General features: G+C 45.0%; 2 protein-coding genes across 2 annotated transcripts; both read left to right on the top strand.

The window, feature by feature from the left end:
* The first annotated feature begins 541 nt into the window (after positions 1-541).
* LOC148838240 (RING finger protein 227-like) lies at positions 542-3,040 on the top strand. Its single transcript, XM_088910591.1, has 2 exons — positions 542-1,094; positions 1,796-3,040. The coding sequence occupies exons 1-2, from the start codon at positions 599-601 to the stop codon at positions 1,852-1,854; spliced, it is 555 nt and encodes a 184-aa protein (XP_088766717.1). The 5' UTR covers positions 542-598; the 3' UTR covers positions 1,855-3,040.
* Positions 3,041-10,084: 7,044 nt separating this feature from the next.
* On the top strand, positions 10,085-12,125 carry LOC148838239 (zona pellucida sperm-binding protein 4-like). The gene is made up of 9 exons (XM_088910580.1): positions 10,085-10,374; positions 10,457-10,644; positions 10,724-10,821; positions 10,897-11,024; positions 11,103-11,292; positions 11,377-11,524; positions 11,606-11,684; positions 11,792-11,917; positions 11,995-12,125. Exons 1-9 carry the CDS (start codon positions 10,161-10,163, stop codon positions 12,123-12,125), a joined length of 1,302 nt encoding a protein of 433 aa, XP_088766706.1. The 5' UTR covers positions 10,085-10,160.
* Positions 12,126-13,529: the final 1,404 nt, after the last annotated feature.

The raw sequence follows: 13,529 nt of genomic DNA, 5'->3' as shown, positions 1-13,529 counted from the left end.
GTAAAATCATTATTTTTCAACATCTAGACCAGGTGTTTAATTTCATAGAAACCATTCTTAAAATGCTAATAACCCAGCTCCATGTTACAAATCAGCTCATATAAAATGCTGTTGCCTTGCGTTGTAAGTTGTGACAGTTAAGTTTCTGTGTCCGTTTTTGACCTAACCAAAGGTTGACACATTACGCAGACAGACAGGGAAACCCTTTCAGAGAATGAACTGAACTTTAACAGGTACGTTGTTTTGTCTGTGCTCTTTTTAAGCACAGCGTTTCTCGGGATTAGAATAAGGAAATGCGGTTCCATCTTAAAACCGGCGACTTGAGGCAAGCCAACAGAACTTGGCTCCGTTTTGTTTGGCAAGACGCTCTTCAGTCAGGTCTGTCGTCTGCCGAGCGGTGAGGTAATTTTGCTATGGGCGGAAGCGAACGCGTGGGCTGGTGTATGTACTCGTTGTTGGAACTACCTTTTCAAAGCCCTCCCTCGCTCGCTCTGCCCTCCTCCTACCACACTTTAAAAAACCGCGAAAGAGCTTCAGTTCCAAAGACAGACACGGTCGGAGCTGCTGATACTACTGACTTGTAGAGGCTGCCGGAACGATGTGCACTGAACTTGAATGCGGGATCTGCTACCGAGCGTATAGCACCGGTCGCCGCTGTCCCAGGGAGCTGAGCTGTCGCCACACTTTTTGCGAGAGGTGCCTGTTCACCTTAGCCCTCAGTCCCAAACACCTCTCAGTAGAGGACGAGACCCGGCGAGAGGACCCCCGGTGCGACACGGCGATCATTGTCTGCCCGCTTTGCCGGCGTTCCACGTCGGTCTCCAGCCCCTCCGGCGTCCGGCGAGAACTCCGTGTGGACGAGGCGGTTTTGGAGCGGATGGAGGTGGCCGGGGTGCTGCACGGATACGACGGTCAAAGCGATGGGGAAGACGCCGAAGAAGAGGGAGCGAGCGATGCTCCTCCAGAAAGAGACCCCTGTGGCACAGCCGGAGAAAGTGACGCCTCCCTGTCCAGAAAAGGCAAACTCTGGAGGTCCATCAAGCGCTTTTGGAAGAAGTGCGCGGGCACTAGCAGCGGCACACAGCGTGGAATCCGTAAGTAGCCCCGAAATGTACGAACTGCTTCCAGGCAGTGTAATAACACACAGATACAACTTCTCCTGGCTAGCTGCGAGAATATGCCCACTCTCGCTTGGACTAGCTTACATCACAGGACTAGCTGTACAAACGCAAACCGATCATTTCGATGCCATTTATAACTTCATTCTAAGTTATGTGTTCCTCCAGTTAGGTTATAATGCTCAACACATAGAATCCTGTGTAGGCTTTCTAAACGAGGTATCCTTTTTCACAAGGTTTTTCAGCTAAGAGAATTTTCATTCATTTGAAATAAGGGCGGGTCATGCGAGAGAAAGAGTTGTGAGTTAATGTACAGCAGGTCTTAATATAGCACAGAAACTTTGGACCTGTTACGTCAGTGTAGATGGTATTCAGTGCGTTAATATTCGTGATATTTTATTAACAATTTTCTAATGGTAAAACATTGCGCAGTCCCTGCTTGAACGGGTTGTGTAAGTATGCATACGGATATAAGAGTTTTAGCTCCTCCGTGATACATTTATGACTTAAATAGAAGCGTAGGGATTAAATAATAAATACTAAGATAAAGCACAACCAGACAAGCCGCGTAGGCGTACTCCTGCTTCCCAATTTCTATATTTGTTCCAGAACAATAGATCTGTGGTTTAAATTTTAGTTCGAGGAACTTTAATCTCACGGTTTCTCTGTCTCTACAGACTGCACATCGGAAGACCTGAAGGACATAGCACTGATGACCTGCTACACGATGATGTGAGCGTACATAGGCTGATCACTGTCTCCACTACGCCGCACGGCACCTGTCACAACACGGTTTTCTAACCTGTGGTGAAAAATGCGCCAGAAAGCGTCCTGGAGATGTCTGGTGGGTCAGGACTGCTTGGACTGTTTGCGCTATAGCATTGCGTTATTTTCTTTAAGGCAGCTGTCAACCATTTTCAGTGTTTCAGGCTCTCAGAATGAGAATGTTAAGTACAGATACTCACAGGAAAGTGGGATTCTTCAGACTGGCAAGACAGCGGTATAATTGTACTACGATCAAGTCAAGTTAAAAGGTTAATTTAAAATGAACTAAGAGACAATAAACAGAAACTAACCTTAATTCACATTTTCAGAAAAATGCATTTAGGAATTACCGTGTATACACATAAGCACTATTTTTTTAGAGATGTTAGTAAACGCTGGCTCTGTATAGTCTAACAGAAGTGATGTACAATGCGAAAGGGTCCGACTTTATTTGATAACAACGACCTAAAGCCTTGGCGAAATATTGAACATCTACACTAAAAGTAGATTTAAGAAAAGTGGTATTTGGTCGACAGAACCACTATGGAATTTAGGACGCGTGGAAAAGTCGCCCTGTAAATCAGTTTTTCAAAGTATTTGGGGGCTCTGAATCGACTCAGTGATGTAACTGAGTTAGAAGCGAATCTTCCATTGTGTTTGCGTCCTTAATATCCCAAACGTTAACTGGCAAGAGTTCATGATGTACGTGCACATTGCTTATACTTCAAATGGCAAGTTTCAGAAGGTATCTGTGTGCACTAGTCAAGTAGAAGCCACTGAAACCCAGTGGTATTTATGTCTCCCGTGGGCAAGACTGCTTATTGTGTGCTGAAATGTACGCTATGTTTATTCAGACATACGGGGAAAGCCAGCCGCGAAAGTAACATGACGTCAACGCCGATCTTTAGTCTAAACTGTGGAATGCGCAAGAATGACGTTGAGGAGAAAATCTAAACGTGAAAGCTGTGAGACTGGTTTGTGTGGTCGTGTCTTCCTCTTTGTGTCATCTTCTTGTTTTATAGATGAAGCATTGTTTGACAAGTATGTAATTTAAGTTGCTGTATATAGGTATCGTAATTTATTTTGTTAAAGGTGTGTGCAGCAATATTTGTATTAGCTAAAATAATTTTGTAATAAAAATGTATTTTTAAAATATGCCTACGTTGTTGTTGTTATTATATGGATTTTAATATTACAGCGCCAAAGTCCCGTGCGTCTTTGAGACGGGCGCTTTCGGCAAAACCCGTTGCTCTGAGCGTTGCTCTGGAAACCCGCCCCCAACAAGGAAAATCATCCATTTCCTACCCGCTTCAACCTATACAGGTTCGCCCATTTCTCGTATCCAGACCAGTATCCCCTGGAAATCTGTTTCCAATTCCCGGAGGCTCACGCGCTCCCCAAACCTTTCCAAAACATCTAGTGTATGTTTGTTCCTTCGGGTGTTTTGTGAAGGCCAAGAATGACAAATATTGCCATTAGTTTTCAGAACACTTCATGAATATTCGAGGAAAAAACAAAAACAAAGATCACTTCAAACCATCCTTGTGCCCGTGTCTCCTAATTTCATGCCTCATTAAATTGTTTATTTTTGTACCAGCAAACACTTGTGTTGTTCAGCACTGTAGAAGCCATTTGAAACCACAAAGGCTGAGAATGACATGGAGCAGTTTGAAGGTGCTTAATTAATCAATTCAGCATATCCACACAGGTTTATCAAGGTCCGGAAGTGCTCATTGCAAGAACATGTAGTATAATATGCTCCTCATACTTCAAATTGTTCAAATGCCAACAGGATGATGTCAGAGCTCAGTTTGAGCAGGTGCTGACTGGGTTCACTGCAGTCAAGATCTGCGTTAGTTTATTCTGGAGCTGATTTGGTACTGCACTGTTAGGTTTAATTTAGGAAATGATCTAGCTTAGCCAATACACTGAGGTTGATGTTGTCACACATACTGAAGCTTCTGAATGGACCCACTAAAATGCATCAACTCAAGAAAAAAGTATGGGACACAACCAAACTCTGAAACATAGCGTAACAGCACACATAGCATGACTCATAAGAGTTTTATGGTAAGAGTGGTTTCATGTAAAAAATATGGTCATTATCTTTTACTGAACAATACTGCACTAAACCATCACTTTATCTCAATCTGTATTAGGAGAGTGTTAGACTATGACAATAATGATGTGAAGGGAATTCTAGAATGTAAGGAGTTCCATGTCATTTTAAAAACAAATACCTCTTTTTAAGACTTAACTATTACTTCTGACCAGAGCTATATCCTTCCATTTTCCAACCTCTTTATCCAATACCAGGGTTCATGGGGAGCCAGAGCCTATCCCAGCAAATAATGGCCAGAAGGCAGGATACACACTGGACAGGATGCCAGTCCATCACAGGGCAGACACTCAGATACAGACACACATACACATTCACACCAGGCCCAATTTTCCCAGAAGCCCAGTTAACCTCTCAGTATGTTTTTGGGCCGTGGGAGGAAACCCACATGAACATGGAGAGAACATACAAACTCCACACAGATAGCATCCTAGGAATCAAACCGAGGGCTTCACTGCTGTGCTACTGTGCCACCACCAGAACTTGATCATAGCCAGTAATGTCAAGGCATACTGCATGTATCACAAAATCATATTACAGCTAATTATTTCCACTTGCTACTGTATCTGAGATTCTCCTTCTGTAAAAATGGGTAAAACTGACACTTGCACTGAACATAGCAAGTTTTCTGACTCCAAAAGGCAACATACTGTATCCTTCTTTAAAAACACTTTATCTTTTAACTAAGTTAAAAAATAAAAGTCATACTCAATGTTTAACTTATTGATCTGAAGTTAAATAGCTATCAGGTTATTTAGGGATATCTCTACCACACACCACTGTGGGAATGTATGACTTAAGGTGTGGGCTTTGCCTTTATGCATTTATATCACGCCTGGTACCAAATTGCTCAGGCTGCTGCTTGTGAATGTGACTCCAACCAGCTGGTCTGCACAAGCCACAATGCAGAACTCAGCCAGAATGATGTCTGTGTTCTGATTCACTGGGGCCTTTCTAAGAGCCCAGTCAGAACAGCTGTGCTTTGCACAGCTTAAAGAATACGTGGGTTGACTGCACTGATTTCCATGGGGCATGAGGTGGAAGATCATATGGAGACCTTGGGACTGATCACAAGCGGTGCTCATCCGTATGAGATAGGAAGCATCTTAAAGTAATACCATATACTGCTGCAGAAAATTCACAACAAGCACATAAACTGCAGAAGATATATTCAAGAAAGTAACGATTGATTAATTACGACCGGGAAAGTAACAAAAGGAAGAAAAATCTTCAGGGTGATTATGTCATACAGCACCTTTTTGTATTTTAATATTACGTAAAATAGGGAATACACGAGGAATGAAAACAGCGACCCGTGTTTCTCTTGTAACGAGACCAGCTGTACCGTGACATTGCTCAGACCACACCTGGCAAGCCTCGCCACCGCCACGGTCGTATTTATTAACCGTGCAGTTAGTCATACATTCCGGCCTGTTTGTTGCTGCGTTTTTAAACACTCCCTTAGTAACCGCGCACAGGGAGGCCCGTGACCGCCCACAGAGGGGGAGGCGCTGTGAAAACTGTTTGAAAACAAAACATTTGAAGATAATAAGTTGGGAAAACTGACACACCTAATCTTCAGCAGTTTTCAGCTCCCTGATAAAAATTAGAGGACAAATTACACCCCACTACAAATGCTACAATGTACATTTTCGAAAGTATTGATTTATTTCTTTAGCGACTGACAATAACGCGCTGTGTAGTGTAGTTCGGGTCCGTGGTGATTATTTTATTCACAGGTAGTGGCTAAATCTGAACTTTATAACCCTTAAAGAGTTTCACGTGCATTTTCACATGTTGCTGACTGAGGTTTTTATTATACCTCTTGTGACCTCTGGGGTGTTTTATCGCAGTCAATCCATTGGTTTCGGATAATTAGGCTGTTTAATTATACTGTCTTGCCAGTTCTGATACTCTTTTTTTATTCACTTTGCACTAACAACAGACATAAATTATAACCTTTGCTGTTCGGACTGGGAGAGGATAATATTATTGTCAAAAAGTGGTCAAAAAAGTAATTAAGTAGTTTCTATTCTGAGTGAATAAAACATCAATGTGACATGTATCCAAACATATTACCAACAATTTATTGGTGTTTACATCAAAATGTTGATATCTTTCAAAACTACAAAACTCCGTAGTTCGATATCAATGCGTGTACTGTTTATAAAGCGTTAGCTGACAAAAAATTACTTTTCTTGTAGTACGAATGGTTTAAATTGCTTTAGAAGTTCTGAAGAACATTACAATCATTTAAACAGTGTGTAAAACACGAAACAAGTACTCGCACAACACGAAAAAATATTCTTTTTAATATGCGTATACTTTAAAGGTTGAAGTAAGACGTTGTTATGCAAGTGAACGCTCAAAACCTACTAGAAGTTGATAATATTACCATTTTATGCACCCTTGGAGAGATCCTGATCCGCATGTTTTATCGGAGCTGTAAACAGTGAGAATTGATAGGGGCAGAAAAAAAACTGCTTGCATTGACAAAGTAAAGCTTTCCAGGAGCAGACCTGGGGACTCCAGACAGACCGGAGGCGCAGCTCTCTTTCTCCGTTGTCTTGGAGACAAGCCAGTTAGCCACCACGCCCCACACTGCAAGTACAGGTATGAACTTCCCCTCCCTCAGTACTGACCGGAACAAAACGACCTGCAAGATGTTTGTTTTGGCCTAGAACCTTCCTTGTACTGTCTTCGGCAATGTAATATTTTGGATATCGCACAATCTGGCACAAGATCCAGGATATCACAATTACATAGACAGTACAGGTTTCTTGGCCGAAACTACGAAAAAAATCATTAAAACCCAATTTAGACTTTAGTGAAACAATATCTTACGGGAAAGGATCAGCAGGAACATTGAACTATACAGTACTTACAGTACAGTGTTGTACAATATGAAAGAAATAGCGTAGGGTTTTGTCTGTGGCCGGTTAAAAAACTGTGCAGTCTGCTTTCGTCTGTTTTGATGGATGACAAAAAATGTTGCGTGCTGTGTGATGGTGACAGTTTAGACCTCTAAATAAAAAAGTGCCTCATTAAACGCATGTTAATGTTAGATCAAATGATTGGGTGAAGACATAATATTAATTTAAACTGCTTGTGCTGGGTAAAACTGTCCATCAACATTGGGGATTCTGGGGAGGAAACATTAGAAAAAGAAATAAATGGAGAAGTGTATCGATGTCTCGTTGTGTTCTCGAAGTTTCCGAGAGTTTTTTTTTTCTTGGAAACTTTGGGTTTGTTTCTCAGACAGGAATCTAAGGCTTTTTGGGAAAACGGGAAGATGGATCCTTATACACGCTGTACATATTAAATCAACGGACTGCACCTGAATTACCCTTTAACCAGAACTGCGAGTTTGTCAAAAACAAGATGTTTTGTTCATTGTAGGCGCAATTAGAATCTTTGCGGTTTGGGTCTGAGGAAACTGAATTTAAATACAAGGGAACTCCCTGCCTAGCAACATCAGACACACAACGCGCGTTGCCACGGAAGTGGGTCGATATTTATCAGTACAGGCTGACAAAAGTATCTGGATACCAGACTGGAAATATCGGTTCTAATTACTTCTCATGTTGGACTTGTAAAACAGTCAACAACAAGGCCCTTTGACAGCTATGCCATGGGATGACAACAGCTTTTTTTTTTTCATTTTCATCGTTCTAAAATCCCCAGTTTAAGGTGTCAGCTTTATTGCAGAACTGGTTCCCATTAAAACTAATACACACAAGTGCACGTGTTAAATCAGGCACTGCGATGTTCTGTTGTTATTAATTTAATTATTAACAATTAAATGTGTTAATGCATTTTTGGATTTGGCAATTCGTGCTAATACGTGTTACCGTTACCACAATGTGTTTTTCTTTTTTTTAAAATCCTCCTGCAATTGCTCTTCTTGCCTTCTCTCTGATTTTGGTCACAACTACCTGACTCACCAACTGACTGACTATAACAAAACAACATGCAGTAACATCACTTTATTGGCCCTATACAATTTCTTGCATTAGGAATTTGTCTTTTCTCATACCCCAGCTTGCTCTCCATGAGACACACAGACAGGGAGAGAAGCTTTGGGTCAGAGTGCAGGGTCAGCCATTGTACAGCGCCCCCTGGAGCAGCTGGGGTTAAGGGCCTTGCTCAGGGGCTCACCAGAGTAGGATTCCTCTACCGGCTACGGGATTTGAACCGGCAACCTTCCAGACACAGGCGCAGATCCAGGTGTGTCAAAGGTGTCACACCTGAAGAAGGCTCCACGGTCGAAACGGTGTGTTTTCTTTCTTCATTTTTCACCATGGAATAAACATATTACTTGTTCCTTTGTTGCTACTATGTCTGCTGGCTGACTCCGACGCTGAACTAGCTCCGTGAAGTTGCCCCCGCTACAAACAGCACAAACGATTAAACCCACCTCATTCGTTAGTGCTGCATTTCTGCCGGTTCTTACCTTTGAAAATAGCGTTTGTGCTGCTTTCGTTAACGAGGTATATAGCACCTTGGGTTTTCGGATAATCACGTGACCGTCTACAAGGCGGTTTAAAGGTACCAACACACTCCGTACATTTAATTACTGGATGTGATGAAAACAACTGGTTTGCGTTTTGTGCAATTTGAGCCCTGTGGAGTGGATGTTTTACATTTCAAAAGAGCGCCTTCCTTTTCGGAGTATGACGCAAATACAGAAAGGTCACGACCACCAGATCTGTAAATTGAACAGATTTCTGGTACATTTTCTGCATCTCCAGCAAAGACCTCTTTGAAATGAGTAACTTTGATCTTCTCGTGAACGTTAGAAGAAGATTGCACCAAAACGAATTGCACCCGTTGTTTTCATCACATCAAAAAGAACCGAGTGTGTTGGTTGCTGTTCGAAGAGGTGTTAGTGGGACCACTAGGCATTCACCCCGCGGTCTGTGTGGGTCTTAACACCCCAGGATAGTGACGGGGACACTACACTATAAAAAGGTGCCGTCCTTTGGAAGAGACGTTGAACTTAGATCCTGATTCTCTGTGGTCATTAAGAATTCCAGGGCATTTCTCAAAAAGAGGAGGGGTGTTCGGGCCAAATTTTCCCCTGGCCTTTACCAATCATTAATACACCCGATTTGTGACAGCTGACAGCTGGTGTGTGGGGAGCGTACTGGCGCCCTCTGGCTGTCATTCAGGTGGGGCTGCACATTGGTGATGGTGGAGGGGAGAGTCTATGCCTGGAGAGTGAGTGTCTGGAAAAGCATTATTTAAGTGAAAGGAATTATTAACTTCTCATTGAAAAAAGAATTTATGGGGATGTAAACAAAACGTGGTTTTATGACAGGAAGTCATCTGTTTTGTTCTGTTATGTTCCAACACACAGTTCTACTGCTTGAAACAGTGCAACGCACAAATAAACACATTGGGGATAATAACACGCGCTGAGGGCTGCGTAGGGAGAAGATAAGGTAACAATCAAGTGCTTCAGAATGAGTTTGTCGAAAGGCTGTGACCGCACCGCCCTCCGTTGGGAAGAAATTGCAATTGCTACACCTTCTCAAAGTGCTGCAACACTGGTCGGTAAAGCGAAACTACCACAAAGTCAAAGACAACTGAACCAGACATAGCACACCGCTTACCCGAGAATCAAGCGTTAAATTTGTATTATTATTTTATAAAGAGCTACAAAATAAAATATTAGAATAACGTTACAGTATATTCATTATGAAGACCACAGTAGTAAAAACATGAATTAGAAGGAAAAAGATGGAAAAACATGTTGGTTCTGCTACTTTTATCGACAGATTTTCTATTTATGTTTTTATGTTTTTTTATTTTAATCTCTTTGCTAAACTTTTTTATTGGTCATTTATTCACCAGGGTCTGCTGGGTGACAAAATACAAGCAAAAAGTAAGGCAAAAATTAATCTATTATGCACAGATTTCCAATACCATGAGAAATAAAAATTGCGATCTACATATCGAATGATACCGAAAAAACATCAGAGCGATCTGCGCACTTGGACTCAATTCCTGACCCTGGAGACGCGCAGAGCGTCTGAGGTCCTCGTGCGCCCGCTTCAGCCTGCTGCTGTCCAATCGCCGAGCTCAACCAATCAGCGCGCAGAGAGAACTTAAGGCGCTGAGCGCGGCTTTCCTCTAGTTCCTCTCCGAGTTCCGCCATGGAGAAGTCTGGGGTCAGTGGGAAAGTGTGGAGTCTGTGTGCCTTGCTTTTTGTGTTGCTGGATGTGGCTCTAGCCCAGAATCAGAAATGTCTGGTGAGCGATAATGACAAGGTGGTGTGTGGAGACCCGACCATCACGAGAGCCGACTGTGAAGCAGGAAACTGTTGCTTTGATCAGACAAGCCAGAGGCGCTGCTACTATGGGAATGACGGTGGGTTTGTGTAACCTGCGCATTTCGGAGCAGGATTCCTTTTTTTATACTGGGACTGAATCCAGCCTTTGTATCCCCTCAGTGACTGTGCAGTGCACCAGGGATGGTCAGTTTGTGGTTGTGGTGTCCAGGAATGCCACCAGCCCTCCGCTGAGCCTGGACTCGGTCAGTCTGCTGGGGGGTGGCAGTGCAGCCTGTGGCCCTGTTGGCACCACTGCTGGCTTTGCCATGTTCAAGTTCCCAGTCAGTGCCTGTGGCACCAGGATGAGGGTGAGTTGCAGCCAGTGTCTTGTTCCCAGAGCGCCAGCGTGTGCAGGCTGTGCCCGTCATGTCCCCACCCCTCTTCCAGGTGGAGGCTGGTGCTGTAGTGTATGAGAACCTGATGAACTCCAGCTTCGAGGTGAGGCCGGGACCTGATGGCTCCATCACGAGGGACAGTGCCTACAGGTGGGCAGGTTGCCTTCTCCTTCCTCGGCTCCCCTCGGCCTGTGCCAGTTCCTGATGGCCGGCTTCTTCCTGCAGGCTGTTCTTCCAGTGCAAGTATGCAGATGATGAGCTGGTTCCTCTGCAGGCAGTGGTCTATACGGTCTCTCCACCCCCTCCAGCAGTGTCCCCAGGACCTCTCCGTGTGGAGCTCCAACTGGCGAGAGGTACCTCTGCTGAGCCTTCAGCTCTGCTCGGCTGCCCTGCAGGGTGAAATAGTGCTAAAGCTCCCTCCTCCTCCTCAGGAGAGCAGTATGACTCCTACTACAGTGAGGGTGACTACCCTGTGACCAAGGTCCTGCAGGATCCTGTGTATGTGGAGGTTCACATCTTGCAGAGGACAGATCCCAATATTGTCCTGACGCTGGGAGACTGCTGGGCCACTTCCACCCCAAGCCCTCTGAGCCAGCCCCAGTGGAGCCTCCTGGTTGCTGGGTAACCTGTCCTCTGTAGCTCTTGCTGGATTCCCCACTGCTGACCCCTGCTGGCAGAGCTCTCACCCTGCTCCTCCTGTTGCAGGTGCCCATACAGAGATGACAACTACCAGACCACTCTGATCCCTGTGGGCGGCTCCTCAGGGCTGCTGTACCCAACGCACTACCAGCGCTTCATGGTCCGGATGTTCACTTTTGTGGACCCTGCCTCCCAGCTCCCCCTGAAGGAGACGGTAAGGAGCCGCGGCTGGGAGGCACCAGCTTGATGCCCGAGGGCAGCTGACCTTCTCTCAGCCCTGCTCTGCTCTCTCCAGGTCTACATCCACTGCAGTGCAGCGGTGTGCCAGCCTACTGCTACTGACCGCTGTGTCCCAACCTGCATCAGCAGGAGGAGTGAGTACCTGTCGCATGTCGGCTCCAGTGCTCCAGCTGAGGGGTAGCTGTTGGCTGCTGAATCCTGGTCGTCAGTCCTCCCAGCAGTTCTTCTGTTCCTCTTCCAGGAAGGGCTGTTGCTGCAGCACGCGGGGGCTCCTCCAAAGACACTGCAGTGGTCTCTAGTGGAGAAGTGATCCTGACTGCCTCTGAGCTCCCAGCCCAGGGTGAAGCGCATCGGCTCTGGTCTGAAGGTGAGAGGCTCCACTGTGTGAGCGGTGTTGGCGTGTTGCTCTGGCTGTGTACTGACTGCTGCCTGCTCTCTCCTCAGTGCCCCAGGTCTTCAGCTATGGTTTGCTGGCAGTAGCTGCCTCCACTGTGCTTGTGGTCTCTGCTCTGCTGCTGGTAGCTGTGTGGAGATTCAGACCTTGTACACAGAACAAAGCTGTAACTGGAGCATAATAAAGGGAGAAGTGAACTCTGGTCCTCCTCAGCCTTTTTCCTTTTTACTTTCTTAAAGATTGTATAAGACGCTTACAGCTGCGTTCTTTCTAGACGGAATGGTGGCAAAAACGCTGCTTAACAGATCAATGTAATGATTATTGCAGCAAGAGCACTTTTTGCATATACTGGCTTTTCTGCATCCAGCTCTGAAACCTCTTCCAGAACCACAGTCTGCTCCCTCTCCTTCATCTCGGTAATCTGACCGCTGAGGAAGGTAATTAATAGTGCAGGTGCTGCTTGGAGTCGTGGGCAGCGCTGTTCCCCTTGCAGCGACTGTAGGGGAGCCGATTTCGTACCTCCACTTACTGCGGCAGTACTGCCTGCTCCTCACACAGGCCCAACGTCATGCAATCCAGGAAGTGGCTTTAGAGCGGAATAATCTGTGGTCTTGGCTTCTGTTCTCTGAAGAGAAATGGAAGTGGCGGGATTGGACTTGGGGTACCTGGGAGGTCATTTGGGAGACACTGGTCCATACTTGATGATAAAAATAAAATCAGGTTTTTCACTCAAAAACACCAACATTCATGATCACCTAAATGACATGATTTCAAGGGGGGTTAGTGACGGGTGTAAAATGTCTGGGATCAGTGATCAATCATGCAGTTGAATATTGCAATCGGCGCAGTTTATTGGCATCGCAAGAATTTTGAGCAATATTTGCCTCTACTACAATTGGAGAAACTTTTAATCCTGTTAAAAGCTAGGAGAGAAACCTTTGACAACTTGGGGATTTTTGACCAATCTCAATTCCCCACGTGATTCGGAAGCCCTCGTCTGAAAGAAAAATGAGGCATTAACTTTAAAAGATTAAACCCTGCTGAACGTGCAAGAAGACTGACCTCTTTCAAATTGTATTTTGAACCACCAGTGTATGTGGTAATTATTCTGAAGTAATACTTCAATTATTAATTATTTACTTCCACTTGTATAGCGCTTTTCTGGTAATGTGGACTCCCCTCCACCACCTGGAGGATGCGACGGCAGCCATAGTGCGCCAGAACGCTCACCACACCAGCTCTCAGGGGGGAGAAGATTCACAGATGGGGATTATTAGGAGGCCATGATTCTTTTAGAGAGACGCCCTGGGATTTTTAATGACCACAGAGAGTCAGGACCTCGGTTTTACGTCTCAGCCGAAGGACGGCGCCTGTTTACAGTCTAGTGTCCCCATCACTATACTGGGGCATTAGGACCCACATGGACCACAGGGTTAGCGCCCCCTGCTGGCCCCACTAACTCCTCTTCTGGCAGAAACCTTAGTTGTTCCCAGGAGCTCTCCCATCCAGGTACTGACCAGGCTCACACCTGCTCAGCTTTAGTGGGCTGCCAGTTGTGAGCTGCAGATGAAATGGCTGCTGGCTG

This window comes from Atractosteus spatula, chromosome 3 (assembly GCF_055471065.1).
Source record: "Atractosteus spatula isolate fAtrSpa1 chromosome 3, fAtrSpa1.hap1, whole genome shotgun sequence".
Lineage (NCBI taxonomy): Eukaryota > Metazoa > Chordata > Actinopteri > Semionotiformes > Lepisosteidae > Atractosteus > Atractosteus spatula.
Note: the sequence above shows the minus strand (reverse complement) of the source record. Positions and strands in the feature narration are given on the sequence as shown.